Source organism: Sinocyclocheilus rhinocerous, unplaced genomic scaffold, assembly GCF_001515625.1.
Source record: "Sinocyclocheilus rhinocerous isolate Xijiao unplaced genomic scaffold, SAMN03320098_v1.1 scaffold3326, whole genome shotgun sequence".
NCBI lineage: Eukaryota > Metazoa > Chordata > Actinopteri > Cypriniformes > Cyprinidae > Sinocyclocheilus > Sinocyclocheilus rhinocerous.
The window spans coordinates 45,518-67,505 of NW_015666970.1; the positions used below are offsets into that span (position 1 = coordinate 45,518).

The 21,988-nt window shown below is 36.0% G+C and overlaps 1 protein-coding gene across 2 annotated transcripts in view; it reads left to right on the plus strand.

Moving 5' to 3' along the window:
• Positions 1-14,165, plus strand: part of LOC107733322 (kinectin-like) — a 28,544-nt gene extending 14,379 nt beyond the window's left edge. The window contains exons 21-35 of one of the 2 annotated variants that reach the window (XM_016544895.1): positions 2,222-2,291; positions 2,455-2,495; positions 2,601-2,691; positions 4,217-4,303; positions 6,442-6,531; positions 6,703-6,801; positions 7,552-7,641; positions 7,763-7,855; positions 8,989-9,057; positions 9,170-9,253; positions 9,844-9,927; positions 11,449-11,532; positions 11,662-11,751; positions 13,040-13,150; positions 13,600-14,165. In XM_016544895.1, the coding sequence (XP_016400381.1) occupies positions 2,222-2,291; positions 2,455-2,495; positions 2,601-2,691; positions 4,217-4,303; positions 6,442-6,531; positions 6,703-6,801; positions 7,552-7,641; positions 7,763-7,855; positions 8,989-9,057; positions 9,170-9,253; positions 9,844-9,927; positions 11,449-11,532; positions 11,662-11,751; positions 13,040-13,150; positions 13,600-13,638 (1,222 nt within the window). In that variant the 3' untranslated portion in view covers positions 13,639-14,165. The remainder of the gene's footprint in view (positions 1-2,221; positions 2,292-2,454; positions 2,496-2,600; positions 2,692-4,216; positions 4,304-6,441; positions 6,532-6,702; positions 6,802-7,551; positions 7,642-7,762; positions 7,856-8,988; positions 9,058-9,169; positions 9,254-9,843; positions 9,928-11,448; positions 11,533-11,661; positions 11,752-13,039; positions 13,151-13,599) is intronic. The other variant, XM_016544896.1, reaches the window with a different exon arrangement.
• The last annotated feature ends 7,823 nt before the right edge of the window (positions 14,166-21,988 follow it).

The following is a 21,988-nucleotide window of genomic DNA, read 5'->3' on the forward strand; positions in this document are numbered from 1 at the left end:
TTTGAGTCCTTAATACGGTTACGTTCACACACAGCTCGGTTATTTACGGGCGTGACAACCGCATTCTGTAACCGAACTCACACCTGTAAATTTTCAGGACTCACAACCGCATTCTCGGAACACACGCGCTGTGTGAACGGAACCGGACTGGACAACTAGTTGTCTGTCACGTCATACAGTGCGAGAGAGAGCCGCTCTGGTGCACAAACACGTGTCTAACGTGTGTTACATGTTTTCACCAAGCGGCAACCTCCCGCTCTCTCTCGTGAAGCCAACAAGGAAGTGACTTAAACTGTAATTCATCAACTGGCCGCTAGAGGCTGGCTGCAAAAGGGAGTCCGTCAATCCCATAGACTCCCCATGTTAAAATGCCCAACTTTACAGCAGAAAAAAATGTGTTTACAGCCTGGTACAAAAAGTGGTTTTGGTCTATATAGCTAATTTTGCCCTTCATGACAACTGTGAGGGGGGTGAATTTTTTTTATAAGTCATCCGTTTAAATTATATTAAGCCTTAAAGTTCTGCATAATTAAGGGCGTGGCCACTTGAGTGACAGGTGGATTGCCGCTGCTGTCACCACCGTCGAGCTAGGTGGGCGTGGTTTCAGCAACCAGCTCCCGCCTTTTTGCCTATTTTCGATTATCCGGGAGTGACGCGCGGTGACAAGATGGCGACGGACGGCTCTGCCCACTTTTGAGCTTAAAAAACCTCTTCAGGAACCTACGGGTGACGTCACGGACACTACGTCCATGTTTTTATACATTCTATGGTTTTCACGTGTGTTTTCGGTAACTTGCAGTGACGGAGAAATGAGCTGCGTGTCATCTGAACAGTTTTAGAGCTTGTCAGTTTTGTGTTCTGCGCACGACTCAAATACTCTGCTCTCCACCCAAATTTAAAAGCTGCTGTTGGTTAATGAAAATTTGACGAAGATTTTGAACTCGCGGCTCGATTGGACCCTTGTCGTGTCAGAAAGTGATAAGACTTTCAGTTTTATGCACGTCGCCATCTTTGATTTTAAAGTTTTCATCTTTGAATATGGGCTTGACTCCCGTTGCACGTTCATACAGACAGTATTCTAAACACAACTGTAAACTGCTGTGTGAACAGGACATTTCGAGACTCAACCCTGTAAAGAAAATGCAGTTGTCAATCCCAAAAAATACATTTCACATATAAGTACTTATATGTAACAAGTAATACTTATCTTTTTTCCACTTTGAAATTGATCACATTACAGAAGTAAAATTGGATTTATGTAAAATAATAAAATTGCATTGTTTTATTGTAAATTAAGTGTTATAAAACGGATAGTTCCAGTCCTTAATTCTGATTGGTTGAGCCACGTTCGAAGCTTTTGTAAATTACTCTACAGACATACACCTTTGTTTACTTTGTGTGTTGCTTGGCAACCACAACTGTTTCTGAGGAACTACATTGTTTGGTGGAAGAATACTGTTTTTATTAATATCATTACACTTTATTTGCTCTGTTTTACTTTGTGAAACCTTACTACATATATGGAATAACCGTTTTATAAAACCAATAAGCCCTGTGAAGCCGTGGTTTACAGTGAATTTATAACAGCTTTGCGTCATGCCTAACAACCGTTATAAATTCACTGTAAACCACAGCTTCTTGGGGCTTGTTGCTTTATTATATTTTCATTTGATTACATTTTAAAAGATTAAAGCAAGTGTTATGAATTCAATTTAATTATACACCCTTATTGATGATAAATTTGAATTAAATCACAAAACACAGAACTTAGAAAAAATAAAGCACAAAATTTGGGGCCCAAATTAGAATTTACTTATAAACAATGTTATGTTTTCCATGTGTTTTCAAAGTCTAACAAACATGTGGAATGCATATCCTTATGTTTCACTTTATTTATGAAACAAAAATCTGGATGATACTGAATGATATAAAAAAAGACTGTGATTTAATATTTTTAGCCATATCACCCAGACTTTCCCAAAGTTGTTCTCTAATTCAGTTCCATTAGTCAGTTCCTGAAATTAAATTGCAGTTCTGAAAACATAATTTAAATGATATTTAAGAATATTACATTTACAAAACTTTTTGTGAAGCTAATTATAGCTTTTACCAAATTGCATATTTTTCTCTAATCTTTTGGCCACAATTTGGCACCATACAGCTATTGTACAAGATTCGTTTGGAGATTCCCAGATCAATAATGCTTGTGTGTATATTGTAGGTTAACAGCCAAGGATCAGGATGTTAAGAGACTGCAGAGAGAACTTGAGAAGGAAGTTCAACAGCAGCAGGTGAGAGTGCTGGGAAATTCATATCAGATGCAATAAACAGCTACAACAAAACTATCAATGTGTAAACCATTAGATTTACTTCAGGTAAATGTTTCGACATTGTGACATTCAGTTTGTGTTTTGCACTGATTCTAATAATTTGTGCGTCTCTTTTTCCCCAAAGCAAACTGTTTCAACAGTTCCCAGCCCGGAATTATTAACAGCGTAAGATTCATATTCATTTTTTTATATGTTGATCATCTGTAACCGTATAGTAAAGGCTTATGACACCAACATAATACACACATTCTGCTATGTGTCTTTCTTCAGGCTGGCAGAGAAGGACCAGAGGATGTCTGAACTTCAGGAAGAGCTGCTTGAGTTGAGGGAATCTGTGGAGCTTCATCGTAAGAAGAACAATGTAAGTTAAACGAGATTGAGCCTTGAGCAGCTTTTTACTGGTAGAAGAGGGAACAGAAGCCAAGCTTTAGATTTTCTTGCCTTATGCACATGCTAATGAGCATGTAAAGCAGGTGACTTGAATTTGAATGGCAGCTCTATAGTCTTGACCATATGCTGTGCATCCCTGAACCTTTGAGAAATGTTTCTTACAAATGTTATTGGATGTTTTAAGTGCGTTAGTAATAGTTTTAAGGGTACTAGTGACTGCAAAGAAGGTGCACTAGATTAAAAATACTTTTAAAGTTCTTTATAAAAAAATATATATATAATATTTAAAATAGTGCCTTAGGTTTTTCTTTGACTCAATGCCCCTTATATTCACGTGAGACTTTTGTCCCAGAAAATATGGTACACTAACATGAGAAAAGCTTGTTTTCCTTTACATACACGTGGTCCCCCATCATGGAGGAAGCATTTTTAGATATATTGATAACTCTACATTGTGGAACATTTTTGTTGAGAAAAAAAAATGCATCCTGCTGATAGGGAATTCCTACAATGGTAACGTTTGCTTTTTGTGCATTCATCCATAGGTGTCAGTATGAAGTCTGAGATCAATGTTGTATCGGCCACAAAAACAAAAAATGATCAAATACACCTTTAAGAAATATAATTGTTTGATTTAACAAAACATTGCATTCAAAATTCCGAATCACAGCTAATATAGTCTGAAAGAAAAACGAAGAGAAGCATTGGGAAGTCTGTTTGGATCACTGGTTCTCAACCAAGGGGGTGTAGCAAACTTCTTATGATGTGTGTGTGTGTGTGTGTGTATGCATGTATTCTTAAAATGCTTTAAATTAAAACATTAAAATAACCTGAAAAAAAAAAACTTTAAGTGTAAATTAATACAATCCCCATGTGCATTTTTATGCATTTTTAGAAAAATATATTTTTCTTGTTATGCCATAATCTAAAACATTTTATGTAGTAGAAATTGTGAATTAAAAACCTTATCCTTAATCCCAATCCAGAAAATCATGAACAACTGGAAAATTCTGGGGTCTTCAAATATTGTTGTGGACAGTGGTTTAGATGGTCTAGGAGCACTTCTGTACATCAGCTCAGTAATTAGTTTTTTATTTTAGGTCATTCATTTATTTTTGATATGCTATGATGTTTAAATATCTTGCATTTGTTCCACCATTTTTTTAGCTGAACATTCCACATGGTACATTTTTATTTTTCCTTTTTCTCTCTCTCTTTTTTTCTTGTAATTCTTGAGTTGCAGGATGATTTTGGTCATTGTTAGGGAATTTAAAGTTTCAATTTTTTAACATTTATTAACCCTTCAAAATGGTAAGGCTGTTGCTTCTAGTCTAGAAATGATTTTGTGAACCTTCAATGTTGATGGAAAACAATGATACAGGGAAGTGCCCAGGTTGTGCTTTGGAATGCATACGTAGTTCTATAAATGGCAAAATGAATGGGACAATCAAGAGTGTAGGCTGAACTGAAAGTGGTGTTTCTCTGAAACTGACTAGGAGCTCCGGGAGAAAAACTGGAGCGCTATGGAGGCGCTGTCAGCCACTGAGACCATACTTCAGGGAAAACTCGCCAAGAGCGCCAAGGTTCGCACCACAATTACCAAACTACTTCACTCTAGAGTCAAGTCAAAGCATCTCCAATAAGCCTCTGCCATTTATTGACCAGTGAAGTTCTCATTCCTTATTAACTTCCTCATGAATGGCTGCATACTCATTTCATAACTCTGACCTGCTCAGCTGCATGCTACTAATGCACAATGCTGAGAGCTGTTTAAAACGGCAAACTTGCTTTGAAATTTTGGCTGGATCTTGCTGTTTGTTTTTAAATTCTCCTTTTTGTGTTTTTTCAAAATTGTTTTAAACAAGTCACCTGAAATGAGTGTCCAGCTATTTTTTTTAATCCTCTTTTTTTTCCCATTAGATTAGGAATCATTTCATGTCCGTTGTGTCATTTGACCTCCCCTGATTTCCTCTTTCCCAGCATGCTGATCACCACCTGATTTCCACTATTCAGTCGGCACCAATTTCAATGTTATCACAATCATTCAAAAGAACTATCACGAAAAAAGCAAATCGGGAAGAAAATGACCCAATCTGAAGGCACACAGAATGACTTTTTTTTTGGAAGATGTACATCTTTGTTCTCTATTTATTGGTTTGATCCATCCTGGTTTTCCCTTTCCCGACACATTTTAAGGTCTCATCATCTCTTTTCTCCTGCCGGGTGTGTAAACCTGTCAGTAATCAGAAACTCCTGCCCCTTCATGGGGTTGAGCGGTCATCTAAATGTAGCGAGGCATAACAGCATAGAGTAGACTATGACTCTATAAACGGTCCTGAAGCTATAACTAACCCTGCTTACATCATGAGTAATTCTGCTGAGGCTCGGCCTGCTGTCATTAGTCGAGTGGACAGCATGTACTGTCCAGTGTGTGGACATCTGCTCTCAGTCATCTCCAGCTGTACGAATCCCAGCCATGCACCTGCTGGACAAACTCAGCATTCGCCAGATTTCTGTTGTGTTCTTATGCTCATACTCTTCTGTGGATCTAAACACGTTCCAAAAAATTTTGTAATTTGGCCTTTAAAGTCAGCGTTAAATCAAAATTAACCATATTAATTTTATTATTGCACAATCAAGGCCTTATTGTGAAGACCAATTTCCAAATAAATTCTAATCCTTTTTTTTTTGTTTTTTTTCAAAATATGATAACTTGTGAGGAATAGATTTAGTTAATTTGTATTCCATTCTGGTGTGTAACAGTTGTGACTAATCACATTCCAATGGATAGAAACGCCTACTTTTTTCCTGATTAAAGGGTTAATTAATAGAAAAATGAAAATTGTCAAAATCTACCTATGTTGTTCCAGACCTTTATGCCTTTCTTTTGTGGAACATGAAAGATATTTTAAGAAATAAACTGGTTACCAAAAGTCATCAACATATATCTTTTTTTGTTCTTTCGAAGATTGAACAACATGAGGGTAAAAAAATTATGATTATTAATTATCATTTTTGAGGGAACTATCACTATAAATATCTTGATTTACTTGACTGTACTTAAAGTCCAGTATTTTTTCTTCTCATCCCATTTCAGTAATATGGTGACTTCAAACATGAATAGGTTATTTTTAGTTTTTTGGGAAATGTCTAGATGAAGTAAAAATGTTTTGTTTTTGCTTTTTCAAATTTGTATTTATTTTGTTATTTATTTATTTTTTACAATTGTCTTAAAACAAAAATTATATTTTGAGCTATTGTCCTGAAATATCGTGATTCAGTGCTGGCTTTTAGATGTTGTTTTATTATTTGTATGTGTTGATGAGTAGAGGTTTAAAAAGCATTGTGGTGAAAAAGTAGAAAAAATGTGTTTGCTTGTTTGTTTTACAGTGATTTTTCAAAATTCATAGACCAATAAGATTAACTTTAGTCAGTCTGGGATTGGTGCTGAATGTTATTCAAAACAGATGAATATTTAATTTGTGTCCATTTATGTGAGAGTACATTTGGATTATAGTGGAAATGAGTTTTGGGATGGGATTTTTAGGTGAATTTGACACTTTTTTTTTTTTTTTGGTGGGGAGCACCAGTGGCTTGATACAAATCTAGGCACAGTTTTTGTGGTATGGATTATGGAGTGGTTTTCAACTGAACTATGAAATGCAATTGGAGCACCTGTTAAGCTTTTTGATGGGAGTGTTTGATCTGTGTTTTTCCACAGGAGCATCAGACAGTGCTGGAGTCAGCGGAGACCGAATGCCGAGCGTTGCTGCACAGATTCCTGCCGCATGTGCCACTGCCCACTGACCAGGTGCACAATACACACACACACACGCAAAGCAAAAAAAAAATTTAATCAAAATTGTGCAAGGAAAGCACAGATAATTTATTTAATCTCCCCATCCTAATAAACTGAATCAGGATTCACATCTGTCCGTGTTTGCATAATCCTCTAGTGTAAATGTACATTCTGATTGTGCAGAACCACCAGCAGTGGCTACAGAAGTTTGAGACGTCTGTGAGAGAGAGCTCGTCTGGAGAAGTGACCTTTGCCCCTGCGTCAGGAGCTGGAGATGCCCAGGTACAGAAGCATTGTAAATCTTCCAGAGACAGTGGGCCTCATTTATCAAACGAACGTACGACAGAAAATTGGGTGTACGGTCGTTTTAACGCAAAACTTGATCAATATGGACGTGAGCGGTGGCTACGATCAAATCTCACGTCTGGTCTCAGCTCGTGTACACAAGTTTTTGAGTTACCTGAACTTGCGCACAGCAAAGTAAATACGGTGAAGAATTGTAGAATGACAGCATTTTGTTGTTGTCCTGACCGTCAAACGAAGCTCATTAGTCGATCGTTAACCAGTAAGATTAGAATGTCTTTTCTTTTTTTATATATATATATATATATATACAGGGTTTTAGCTTTATATGAGCGAATATCAGCGTAAACAAGACCATGAGGATTCATTCGTCGCATCATGCACCTGCAGCGCTTCTGTGAAAGGAGAAAAACAGAAATTAAGTCTATAAAAGGAATCAAATAAAAAGGAACACACAAAATATATAATAGGCTATAATATAATTAATGTTTTCATGCCGCCACATTTATCAACGTGCGATCATTCGTACGATGAGATTGGCGGCATACGAATGTTTCATGAATCACACGTGAACTCTGTCGTAAGTTGATTTGTGCGCACGGATCTGCACTCGTTTCTACGTTAGATTGATAAATGAGGCCCAGTGTCTGATGAACAGATTCCAGTGCTTTATGAATCAAGTGGGTGCATAAACATTTCAGAAGACTTCAAGATTTGTTTTTTGGCCAGGCTTTAGCAGAAAAGTTGAAAGGGGCTGAGGAGGCCCAGAAAGTTCTACAGAAAGATTGTGAGACGTACAAGAAAGTGCTTGCAGAGACGGTGAGTTGTGTTCATTGCATCTGCCTGTGATTTTAAAAACCAAAGTGTGTGACACCTGACAGTATGCTGGCAGCTGTGGGCTGAGGGGTGTGTAGTGATGGTGTTGGTGTTGGGTGCACAGGAAGGGATCCTGCAGCGGCTACAGAGCAGTGTGGAGCAGGAGGAGACGCGCTGGAGGGAGAAGTTGGAGCAGTCACAGGCTGATCTCAGAGAGGTTGGTAAAAACAAACACACTGCATCAGTATTCCTCATATCTATACCACTCCTTTGACATTTTAGAAAATTAATAGTTCGGTTTAATGCCAAATTGTTTGCTCTGACAGTGATTCAGTGTGATTATGATTCTCTACTAAATCCTGCAATGCATCATTAGAGGTATTATTTTACTCAATCAGTTATTACATTCTGTATTTGATACACTGAATCACTGTCAGAATTATTGCATTGCCATGTGTGTTTGACACTCCTATATTATTATTATTATTATTATTATTATTATATAACCAATACAAGTTCTTCATTTTTTTTTATTTCACATTTTTTAAAGTTTGGGGTTGGTAAGCTTTTTTTTTTTAATGTTTATGAGGGAACTTTCTTATGCTTATCAATTTATTTGATCAAAACTACAGTAAAAACAGCAATATTTTGAACGCTATTTTGTTATTTTTATGATGGCAAAGCTGAATTTTCAGCATCATTACTCCAGTCTTCAGTGTCACATGATCCATCAGAAATCATTCTAATATGCTGATTTGGTGCTCAGTAAATATTTTTTATTACTAACAATAATTGTGGAAACTGATACTTTTTTTCTGGATTCTTTGAATATAGAGTTCAAAAGAACAGCATTTTGTTTGAAATATAAATATTTGCAACATTATAAAAGTCTTTGTCACTTTTGACTAATTTAGTGCATCATCATTGCTGAATAAAAATATGAATTTCTTAAAAAAATAAAAAAAAAAATTTTTTTTTAAACTTGCAGACCCCAAACCTGTTGCATTTAAATTTTATATATCATTTTAAGATTTCTTATATAAAATATTATTATGTAATTTATATATAATGTATGCAATATTATATATTAGTAATAGTACAATATATAATAGTAGTACAGTAAAAACTAACTTAAAAGGTAAATAACCATTTAGTGTGAACTTAAAAATCATCTAGACACATAATTGTAATGAAAATGTGCTTAATTATCATGAATATAATAGTCATATCACCAATTTTCTTTATGCGAAATGTCTTTTTTCTTATTTATTTTGGAGCCTAAGACCTAGCGTTTTTGTAAGATTCACCAAGTTAGACTGCAAAATAAAAATGTGATGCTTTGGTGTTTAGATGACTCCGAGGGTAATTGCACTGGAACAGGAAGTGGACAGACTGAGCTCAGATGGAGATGTGGAGAGTGTGAGTATGCTTTCAGTTTGAACAGCCCTGAAACACAGTACAACTTACACCACTTCAGCGCTGGGCTGAAGAGTATCCCTTTGAATACTGCTTTGCAATTTATGTATCGTAGCTAAGGAGAGACAAACAGCACCTGGAGGCAGAACTGGAGAGAGCGGAGCGTGAGAGCGCCACCTATGTGTCAGAGGTCAGAGAGGTAAGCACAGATACTAACGCTTTACTGCATGCTCATACCTCTGTCTCTCTTTCTTTTATGTTTTCGTTTGTTGCTTGTGGTTGTGTCGTTTTTAAATGTCTAACATGTTAGATTGGCATCTACTTGTCTATCCTCAGTCTCAACTAGCGCAGCGATCAGTGATGAATGAATCTGGCATACTTGAAGTGATCCAGTGCTCTCTTTAACCGGCAGATCTTTCTAGAAAGCTTTTATTGTCTGGACTGAGGATAGAATGATCCGGGTTCAATATATGTTAAGCTTTATGCATTTACAGCATGCTGTCGATTACCAGAGAAAGACATTTTGACTCGTTTCTTCCTTCAAAGTAGAGGGTCTAAATAAACTTACCTGGAGGTTTCTCAGGGAACATGTCCTGTATTTATACATCTCATAAACCCATAGACCTGGATGACTTTCACCAAAGCCAACAAGGTTGATCTTCCATGTACGTGTTGGAAATCACATTGGACATCCCTTATATACTGTACTGAACTAAAACACCATCCTCCAAAGCCAGCACTGGTTTCTCAGCCCCACTCGTTCCTTAAACATCTCAAACTTGATTTCAGCTCAAAGATCTCTTGACCGAGTTGCAAAGCAAACTCGACGGCTCGTACACCGAGGCCGTCAGGCAGAATGAGGAGTTGAATTTGGTAAGACGTCCCCCTGGTTAAACTGAAGTAGCTTTCCCCTTTCTCCTCTTGAGCTCACATGGGTGGGGCGCTCGCTTCAAGGGCCTGGACTTTTACGGCAAGGGCTTGCTATCTGTTATCTCTAATTTCTAAACATTTATTCGGCTGTAAAGTGAATTCATTTTCCAATAATAACACTGTCGTGCTCCAGCAATGACAAAACACAGCATCATGAATTGCAGGTCATTTTAAATAAATGCTGTTCTTGACAGAAGTCCCTGATCATATGAAACATTAGAGATGACAGATACACCTTGCCAAAGTTATGTGTTAATCTGTCATAATAGCTTACTCTGTTTCCTCTGCGGTCACAGTTTAACTTACTGCCACCTTTGCTTAAAACTTGGAACTGCAGGCACATGCACATTACTAACGGCTCGGCTTTTGTCTGTTACATACACTACTGTTTAAAAGTTTGGGCTCAGTAAGATTTTCTTTAATACTCTTGTTTGGCAAGGATGCATTAAATTGATCAAAAGTGACAGTTAAGAGAGAGATAGATAGATAGATATATATATTTCAAATAAATGCTATTCTTTTGTACTTTCTGTGCATCAATAGAAAAAAAGGATCATGGTTTTCACAAAAATGTTAATTTCTGAAGGATCATTTGACACTGAAGACAGAAGTAATGATGCCAAAAATTCAGCTTTGCATCACAGGAATAAATTACATTGTACAAAATATAAAAATATGAGACACTTATTTTAAATTGTAAAAATGTGTAAAAATTAATGCAGCCTTGGTGAGCATAAGACAATTCTTTCAAAACATTAAAAAAATCTCTTATCAACTTTAAACTTATGAGCAGTAGTGTGGTTGTTGTTTTTTTATTATTATTATTCTAGCGTAAAATGTTGTCCATTGTCTGTTCTGTTGTCAAATCCTCAGTGTTTGTGTTTTTGACATTTAGACATCACCTTCTTTAACCCTTTTGTGAAGGAAACTTAAATTTCCACAATTAAAATGTCAATTTCCATGCTTTTGAAGTAGCTATTATCGTATCCAAAACTTTACTGCAAACATTTGAGTGTTAGAGCAAAATAAAATAACTTTTTTCAAGTATTCAGCACAGTTAACTGTATTCCTTAAATAGATAGTTCTCTTCATTATTTACTCTGTCATTCCAATCCTGTTTGATTTTCTTTCTTCGGTGAAAGTCCAAAGGAGATGTTTAACAGAGTGTCCGAGCTGCTCTCTTCCATACAATGACAGTGAATGGCCACCAGATGGGTTCCAGCTCTAAAATGCCAAACAAAGCATCACCAAATTAGTCTGTTCTATTCATTAAGTCACTATTTACTAAAACTCCTGACAAAAAAAGTACAGCTTGGACACTCTGCTCTAAATATCTCCTTTTGTGTTCCACAGAAGAAAGTAGGTAGGTTTAGAAAGAGTTGGAGGTGAGTAAATGATCTTCATTTTCAGGAGCCCATCACTGACTTGTCAGTAAAGTGATATTTGACTTGGCTTTTTCTTCAGCTTAAGACTCAGCTGACTGAGACGTTGTGTAAGCTTGAGACGGAGGAGAGTGAGCGACAGAAAGTAGCTGGAAACCTTTACAAGGTAAAGCTTGCGATGCAGGAGGATCTTTCTGTTAAACCGTCCGCATTTTAACACTGTTAAGTGATTAAGAAGCTTGTTTGTTATCAAGTTATTTTCTTTTCCTCATTGTATGTTTTGTCACCTGATCAGGCCCAGCAGTCTCTGGAGTTGATTCAGGCAGAGATCATTAAAGAAGCAGGCCAAGCTGACCTGATAGAGACCAGCAGCCTCACGCAAACGGTGAGAAGTTTGTTAGCTTACAAAACAATATACTGTTTAACACATGTGGACAGTTTTTGGTTGTCAGGTGTGAGTGGGTTAATGAGATGAACTACATCTGTGGATACTGTACTAGGACACCTGTGTGAATCTGAGGAGAACTGACTGAATACACTTTATAATGATCATAAGTTTAAATACCACTGTTTTATAGGGTTGCACACATTTTCTATAGAGAGAGAAAGAAAGTCTTAGGCCATTAGTATTTAGTACCTCATCCCATCCATCTGGGATTACATGAAGAATCAGAAAAAAACTGAGACAGACTAAATCCAGAAGAACTGTGGCAACGTCTCCAAGATGCTTCAAGAGACCTACCTGCAAAGCTACAGTACTGTTAAAAGTTTTAGGCACTTTTATTGAAATGCTGTAAAATTAGGATGCTTTCAAGAAATAATGTAATTTAATAGATTTTACTTTCTTGAAGCATCTTGGAGACGTTGCCACAGTTCTTCTGGATTTAGTCTGTCTCAGTTTGTTCTGTTTCTTCATGTTATTCCAGACAGACTGATGATGATGAAGAGATCAGATCTCTGTGTGGAGCACTGGCTGTTGTCAGACAAAAATCTCACTGGATTATTACAATTAATGGTGAAATTAATGTTTGGAAATGTATACTGGTATTTCCTACTGACACACTACAGCAAAAGATAGAAATAACTGACTTAAAACCATTTTTTGTTGGTGAAAATACTAATGGCCTAACACTTTTGCACAGTAGTGTGTGTGTGTGTGTATATATTATATGAGCACTCTAAATAAATAAATATTGTTTTCTTAAATGTCAGTGATTATGGCTGAACTCTACATTAATGAAAATGATAGTTTGAAATGTATTGCAAAATGGCTGAGAAAAGCAAGCTGTATTGTACTGGGTTTTATAGTGAACTATAATGAAAACTGTAAAGACATTTAATGTAATGAAAAAAAAAAGTTTCCAAGGCAACATTTATCATTTTAATCAAGTTTAACTTGATGTAACCATCTAGTTAAAACTAAAACTGAAATTAATATGAATAAAAAATATATAGACTATATAAAATATATAACTAAATACATTATATAATAAAACTATACTTGGTATACAGCTATATAAAAAAACTATTAAAAGGAATAAAAAATTTAAATTAAAATAAAAAACTTCATAAATTAACACTGCAAGTGTGGTTATTGGGTTTAGTCTTTGGAAAATTGTGACATTTTAAAAATGTCTGCCTGACTTGTGCAATCTTTTGACTCGTGTTCTTAGGAGGAGATTGACCGTAAGGAGAAGATGACTGCAGGGTTGAATCAGACAGTACAGGAACTACAAGAACTGCTTCAGTCTGTCAACAGACAGCTTACCAAGGGAAATGAAAGGGTGGGAGGCACTTTTTTGTTGTTGTTTTTTTTATGTATTCTAGTAGGGCTGCACGATAAATCGAAATGGAATCGAGATCGCGATTCGACAGAAGCTGCGATTGTCATGCGTATTTTTCAGTGAAGCACAGTTCTGTGATCAGCAGTAAATCTCCATCCGAAGGTATTCTAGTGTTTCTGTGTTTCTTAGATCAAATCACTGTAGCTAAACAGCATTTTAAAAATACGACCAATGTTACACATTTTACACTTGGCTTTTTAGCCAACATTACCTATATATGCTTTTTCTTACATATAAAAGCATTATAAATATTTACTGGAGTTCACAGGAAATCAATTTCCAATGAATCTGATTACTGTATAATTATTGAGCATTCTGTTGGCTACTCTATTTGCTAATGTTAGTTCCCAGTTATGGTAAACAAGTGCCTTATTGTCTTTTTGTTTCAGGATGATGGAGATAAATTATACTCTAATTATAAACTGTAATGAAACAGAGTAAGGCTTCGGTGTGCTCTCATAAAGCCACATGACGTCATACCAGAATAACCCACCGTCAGATTCCAGCCCTGTTTACTGCACCTGATCGACCATGTGATCTCCAGTTAAACCAATCCACAATCCCAGCACACTCCAGCCTGGGGTCCCGTTCTCCCAGCAGGACCCCGACGACGTGCACTCAGTGAACCGGATCCTTTCTAATGCTGTGGCATTCCTCATATTCAGTAGACATACAGAGCAAAGGCATCCGATAGACAAGACGGTTAGACTCGTTCACGTTTCATTTGACCCTTTTTCAGTCCGAATACTTTGAATACTACTATTTTGTTGACCAGAGAGGTTTTTATCCTTTCATATAAAGAGCGTTGAGGATATTTGTGTTGTTTTAAAAATAAAATAACTGTTATGATCTACTGACACTCACTTTGTGTTTTCAGCTCTTGTCTTGAAACCCTTAAACTCAGAGGCACATGCAAGAGATCAGTTTTAAACCAATAAATGCTTTTCCTGACTAATTATGCTCAATTTAGTATTTGTTTTCCTGGGGGCCTGTTGTAATGAGGGACATATTGCGGTATCGTGGGTGAAAGACGGGTTAAATTTGTGCTAAACACCACTGCAAGCAATTCTTTAAGTGCTGCTCAGACAGAGGCATCCTCCTCATCTGTTCTTATCACACTCTATACTGTTGCTAATTTCATTAACACTGATATTTCATTTTTTGTAAAACAGGTGACTGGTAATAAAAGGGATGCTTGATTAAAAATGCAGTCTGGCCTCCTTTTTGTTTTTATAACAGTGTTTTCTTTCTTTCTTAAAGGTGCAATAGGTGATTGTCTTCAGAAACATTTTTTGTTATGCTGGTTGAAAGTCTCTTCTCATCCCGATAGCAATCATTAAGTTAAGTGGTCTAAATGTATTTATCTGTATTTATATATTCTGTGGAAGACAGAATATCCGGTGATGTCCACTTCGCAGGGCACTTACGGTCGCATAGAACAAACTTTGCACGTGATAAGAGATACATATGAACTGTGCAGAGCGGGGGTGGGGGGCGCGAGGACTGGAATTGGGAACCGCTGATGTAGCCTATTGTAGTAATGTTGTCTCTGGTCCTCTGGTCTGTGTGTGAGCCCAAGATCTCCTACTGCACCTTTAATTTCTTTCTTTCTGTCTTTTCCTATCTTGAAATGGTAAGGCATAACAATAACTGATTGCGCTTTACTTTTGTGAACCAATCAATTTTCAAAGCTATTTGGTGGCATGGTAAATGTGTTGCACACAGGAATAGTTGGCTGGCAAAGTATTAAAAGGCTACAGTTTTAGGAGGAAAAAGTTTATTTTAAAACAAACAAACATCACTTACACATTCGGCAGATATAATTTTAAAGGGGTCATATGATGCGATTTCAAGTTTTCCTTTCTCTTTGGAGTGTTACAAGCTGATTGTGCATAGATAAGATCCCTGAAGTTGCAAATGATCTTTAAAAAAGCATCATATGACCCCTTTAATAATATTTGTTCAATCTATGGTTCATTTTATGATGCTTTTTAATTATTTAAAGGGGTCATCGGATGCCCATTTTCCACAAGTTGATCTGATTCTTTCGTAAACTTTCGCGAAACTTGCTAACTAGCACATATTAGGAAAGGCGATTTGCAAAGATTCATTAAAAAACCCTTATACTCACTACTGCAGAAGAAGCTGGATCGTGAATGATTCACGTGAACTTAAACAAATTTAGGCAGATCGGAGATCAGCACATTCCTTTCAAAAACGAAAGTAACTTTAATCCTCTGCGTCTTCAGCGGCTCAGATGTCGGGAGTAAATGACGACTGCTATGTTCATTATTACATCCAGCAACAAAACGCCTCAATCGCTTAATCGGAGATGTTCTTGACTTCCCCTGCACTGGAGTCGACACAATAGGGACAGCTCTCAGCTTACTCAGGGCGGGTCTTAAGGTAAAACAGACTTGTCAATCAACTATCGTGGGAGGGGCCTGTGCAGAACTACGTCATTCTGACAGGAATCTCAGAACAGCCTGATTTGAGAAAGGGAGAATAACACATTTATGTTAAAACAACAACAAAAGTGAATTTTGCATCCGATGACCCCTTTAAATATGGAGAGTGTATTTTATAGTTCTATAGTAAAAAGGAAATAGAAATTAAATATACATTATAAAATCTAAAATATTTTATGTACCGGTATTTATTTTTGGAAATCTTATTTTCTCCAAGGCTGCAATTATTTGATTTGAATTGAACAGTAATATTGTAAAATATTATTACAATTTTAATAACGTCATTTATTCCTGTGATGGCAAAGCATCATTACTCCAGTCTTCAGTGTCACACGATCCTTCGGAAATCATGCTGATTTGCTTCTCACAAAATATTTCTTACTGTTTGCAATGTTGAAAATGCTGATTAATATTTTTGTGGAAGCAGATACTTTTTTTTTTGCATTGATTTGAAAAAGTATTTTTTTAATAAAATTTTTGTAAAACTCTGTCACTTAATGCATCCTTGCTAAATAAAAGTAATTTATTTAAAATAATCCTACTGACCACCCAAAAACCACTGCCAAAAACTTTAAAGATGGCTGAATATATTTATTTTTAATCATTTAGCTTTGAATGGGATGTTTTATTTTGAGGCTTGTATAAATGACATTTGATTTTCTGGTTATAGTTTTCAGAAAGTGCGTATGAGTTGTACACTATACAGCAGGGGGCAGTCATAATTTAATAAACGTCTTACTAGCAGTCATCTGGATGGGAATCTAGGTGGAAAGAACTCATTAAGGCTGTGACACATTCCCATCATTTCTCATGATTAAGCTCATCTCTATGAAAGACCAAAACAGACAAATAGTTGTAATATCAGACTTCTTTACTTCTTTTTAAATGATCGATTATTTATAATTAGCATCTACTTAATCAGCCTCACATAAGACAAACCAAGTAGGCCTATCATTTTTCTTCCTATGGAACATAAAAAATGAGTTAATTAGTAGAATGTCCAAGCTGCTCCTTTACATTTAAGAACCTGGTAACCGAATGCAACGTGAGGGTGGTGCATTTTCAATTTTCAGGTGAACTGTCCCTTTAAATGAATCACGTGTGCTTAATGTTCACACAATGCTTTAAATTCAAAGTAGCCTACATCACACATTTTCACTTACTTTTGTTTTTCTTCACAAGGCTGCAATGATTTAGACTTTAATTAGGGTGAAGAACAAATTAAAGGATAACAAGAAAACTTTTGTGCGGCTCTGAGGTCAGCAGACACATTCCAGCCATTCCCTCCTTGTGTCATACTACAATCAGCTGATCTCAGACCTGCCTCTGTCTGTGACATTATCATATGGACATTTTACCATCATACACTGGCATGGAGGTTAAGTAGTGACAAGTAGTAGATAAGCCCCATATACTGTATATCCAAAAAGTGTGTGGACTTCCCCTTCTTATTACGGTCTTTCTGCTATTCCTGTCATTTTTGTGTGGACATCTTAATGCTACAGCTACACCATGACACTCCAGAGCAGTGGTTTTCAAAATGTGGGTCGCAGAGTGGAAATAGCGGTGCATTGCAAATATTAGAATGGTGGTGCTTATAAATTCAATTAAGTTTGTTGGTGGGCATAACTTTACATGGTGGGCATAATACTTACATATTTCTGACATGACACAACACAAGAAGTGTTTTCTGGTGCTCTTGGTGTTATATGCAAAAACACACACACACACAAAAAAGCACAAATTTGTTGGCCTATCTGAAAATGCAAAAGCAAAGAAAACTTGTGCTTATTAAAAGATTGCCCATGGGCATTTATTTATTATAAATGTTATTTTTCATCATTACTGTTATTATGAGTTTATGTATGTATTTTTATTATTATTATTTTTTTTACATTTAATTTATGGTTTTTTTCTTTCTTTCCCTGGCAGTTGTTATTTTTCTTCTCACTGTTGTTGATTGTTGTAACGAACGAGAGCGTGACAACAGAGATCCAAGTGCAAGCTTTTATTAAAATAGTGCGTAATCCAAACAGGCAGGTTCCAACACCAGTAAACAGCAATATCCAGGGCAAAGCAGAAGAGTAATCCAAAACGAGCGATGGTCAGGGCAGGCAGCAAGCAATCACAATAAACAGAGAAACAGTCCAAGGTCAAAAACAAGGCAAGGCAAGGGCAATGGAAAGAAACGCTCAGTAATGTCCGCTAGCAGTGAAACACGACTTTGCGATGTGGCGTGTGTTTGTGTGTCTTAAATAGTCCTCCTGATTGGAACCAGCTGTGTATGCAATCAGTTCCTAGGCATGGGGTGTTATGGGAAATGGCGTTTGTGAGACAATGGTAAAGGTTCGGGATGGAGTGCCCTCTGGAGGAGCTTGTGGGCACTCCAGCTGGACATCGTGACAATTGTTTTTCTGTTATTATCTGTTGGAATAAAAAAAAAAAAGCGTAGCGATCTGTGTAGTCGGATTTACGGACAAATGAATTGGTTCTTTTAAAGAATTGTTACAACGTTTTCACTAACTCAAGCCAAGGGTTGCTGCATTGTGTAGTTTGTGCTTGCTGTGTAATAATTATTAAAATAGCAACTTAAAACCTGTTCACACCAATGATCAGTCTGATAGTGTGCTGCAGCTATGACGTCAAAACCCAGAAGAATAATTCGCCAAGGGTTCCCACTAGATTTTCCTGTAAAATAAGGTCTGACGTAAATATAAATTGACGATACTTGGACGTTTTGTTCTACAATGTAAATTACACGCACCCATACTTAAAACGCAAATTATGTTTATTTTTAAAAACGTATGTTTGTAATAAACTCCACCTTATTTTTCCCGTAATAGCGCCGGGAAATTTAATGTGTCTGGTTTCCGGTGTCATCAGCATCCAGCTATTTTTAGCTGTACAAAACAGCTCGTTTTGCTGCTTGATATTGGTGTGTCTTAACATATTATTATAATGTATTATCTATGAACACATTGGTTTGTAGTGCAAACTGTTTTACCTTTTAATACACATTGTTATTCTTCTCGTTATTTCCCTACCGCGGCTACTGAACCGGAAGTCTCGCACATTTACAGAAAATGGCTTACTTCCGCGTTGAAAAAAAGGTGGATTAGACCGTTTGGGGTGTGAGTGTGTGCAGTTTACGTTGTACAACAAAACGCCAAAGTTTCGCCAAGTTATGTTTGCCACAGACCTTATTTTATTCATGAATTGGAAAAACCCCATTATAAAACCCCATAAACTCTCGAACCCATGGCAAATTAATCATCTGGGAGTTGACATACTGTAACAGCTGCAGCACTCAGCTGTTCTACACAGATACACAGAAACAAATATTATTGGGACAGGTCCTGCTGTTTTTGTTTCCAAAGTTAAAAGGGAATAAAGAACAAAATGTTAAAAAAAATTGTTAGTTTTCTTCTAAGGTGTTTAAATATTGCTGGGCCACTTTGACTGAATGGGCTTTAACCTTCAGTTATTATACACAAATTCATTAAATAAACTGACATTCACTGGTCATTTTATAGTTGACATGTATAATTGACTTTTTTAGAAAACAGAAACAAGTCTGGAGTCAGGAAATTCCAGTCAGAGATGGAAGAAAGGAAAGAGAGAATAGAAAGGAAGTCAAGGCATTCAGTTCAATCTGTGGAATGAAGAAAGGATGAGAGGAGCAAAATGTAGATGCATAATATAAAGCTTTAAAATATGGACACAATTAAAGTTCGTTTAAAGTGTTTAGAGAACAGACAGAAAAAAACATTTTTACATATGGCTATTTTAAATGTTCATTATTTTTAGACTATTTGTTGTTGCTTGTGTTATAGTCACATTTTTAACATATTGTAGAGTTCATTTTGTAAATATTCCGATTTCTGAAAATTCTGATATTCATCAAATTTAACGTCAACACAACATGATCTTTCAGTTGTTTGGAATTTCACACATGAATTGAGATGAGGATTTACACATGATTTATTTGACTCATAACCTGTTGGTTGTATATTTTTGGATTTGTTAAATATTTTTGTCTGATAATATGTGTTAATAGTGTGTTTTTAATTAAGATGCAGAATAATTTTTGATAAATAAGGGATGGCCCACTTTACCTGAAAATATTTCTTTTTTCTGGAGTGCATGATCTAAAAATGTTTATTGGTATATACCATGCAAATAACACTTTATATGAACCATATTCAAATTGAAATATTATAGCTGGACATTAAAGTTAACAAAAGTAATAAAGAAAAGAAAAGAAAAAACATCTAGGTATCTAAATTACACGTTTTACAAAAAGTGGCCCACTTTACTGCAATCGCCCAGTGCATTATCGGATGAGTGCACACGATAATGTCCACTGGTTTCAGACACAACTACAATATGGCTGTACTATAAATGAATGCACTAGGCCTGGCTATATAAGGGTATATGGGGCAATTTCGGACAAAGCTAAAGGTTTGAATCAGTCTGATGAATTCTTCACTGAATGAAACTGAATCTGTGTGGCTTCTGAATCAGCATGTGACTCATGTACTGAATTAATCATTACTTCAATATAGCCATTAGGCTGTTTGCTTTGCCACCATGAAAGCAAAATATCCTAGTTATTTTTATAGCTTACCATAATAATACAATGGGACTGATATGTAGGCCTAGCCAATGTGATAATATGGAAAATATAAAAGTTAACTAAAAGAGAACAAATGCTTCTTCCCTGTATATATATTTTTTCTGGTTGGTGAGGTCGAAATAGATAATAGATTATCTATTTAGGTGGGTATTAAAAAGTTGATTCCTCCTAGAATTGTGACCTTTCCAATTCATTACAACAAGTCAGTACTATAATATACACTATTATATCACAGTATCACAGTTTTCTCTGTTGCACATTGCACTCTTTTTCAAATGTTTTACCATACTATGCACAGTATACGCTTGTGTAAAAGATATGTGCTTACTTGTATTAAATGTTCACTTGTAGTGTGTTTAAGTACTTTAAAAGAGTGCACTTTCATGACACAGGTAGATGTTTTAAAATGTAATAGTGTGAAATTAATAGTTTTACTCTATTTTACCCTATACTCTATTTTAAAGACAACATAATTATGAAATTCCTACTTGAGGGGGTCAAAAATCACTCTGAAGTTGAACTAATTGCATTCATTATAAATTCAAACTATAATACAGTTTCATTTAATTTGAAATAACATGCATAAGTGTCCGAAAACATTACATTTCGATTCACACTTTTAAGGTATTTTATTTATGTAAGTATGCTAAAGTGTACTTCTTTTTCACAATGGTACATCCATACTGCAGATATAGTAAGGATAGTATGGAAATATATTCCATTTATGAACATAACCATTGATCATCAGAGGAGGCTAAACAGGGTTTTCCTACTTTAGGTGTCCATTTTGGAAGTGGTGTAAAATATCACATGAACGCAGAGCGTGACATTACTCCTCTGACCTGAAGCAATAACTTGCATGAGTCAAAGTCCTCAAAGATCTTCTTGAAGCTCTCACAGTCTGATAGACTTACACAGGTTGAGTAACAACAACATCATTTACTGACTCTGCTGTCGTAGAAACAGTCACTGTGAATTCGAACAGTTAGTCATACACATTCTTTTGAAACTTACAAAAATGTAACTGGTGACAATGAGTTCTTCAGTGCTAGGGATCGTTGTCTTAGGCTAGGGATGCACGATATTATCGGACTGATATCGGAATCGGCCGATAATGGCTTTAAATGTAAATATCGGCATGGGCCCAATATGAAAAATTATGCCGATATGTCTTGCCGATAAGAGGAATGTGTTAACTCACATGTGCTCAGGGTGTGCTAGCGATTAGATCACGTCAGCAGTGTGGCTCATTCTTGAAGCAAAGTTTTGTCTGAAGAATGATTAGATTGACTGTTTGGATCACTGCATTTAATCTGTGAATGCACATACAGAATGACGCGTTCCGTGTATGATAGAGTAAACAGTAATAGCGCTGCAGTGACAGCCTCCCCCGGGTCCTAAAGCCCGTTCAGTAAGGAGTTTTAATCTGTAGGGGGCGCTGTTGGCCTACTTCTAATTACATTAAAAATAAAATAACCTACACAAATAACATTTAGACTGTGTTTCTGATTAAATAAAGCAGTAATTGGTGTCATAAAATAGTGAGTATGTTTTGATTTAAAGGTCAGAAGCTATAGCATACATGAAAAAAAAAATCAGAAACATGACACTTGTAAATTAAATAATTTTATATATACTGATTTATTCATTAATGTGTAATATGTTTTATTTTTT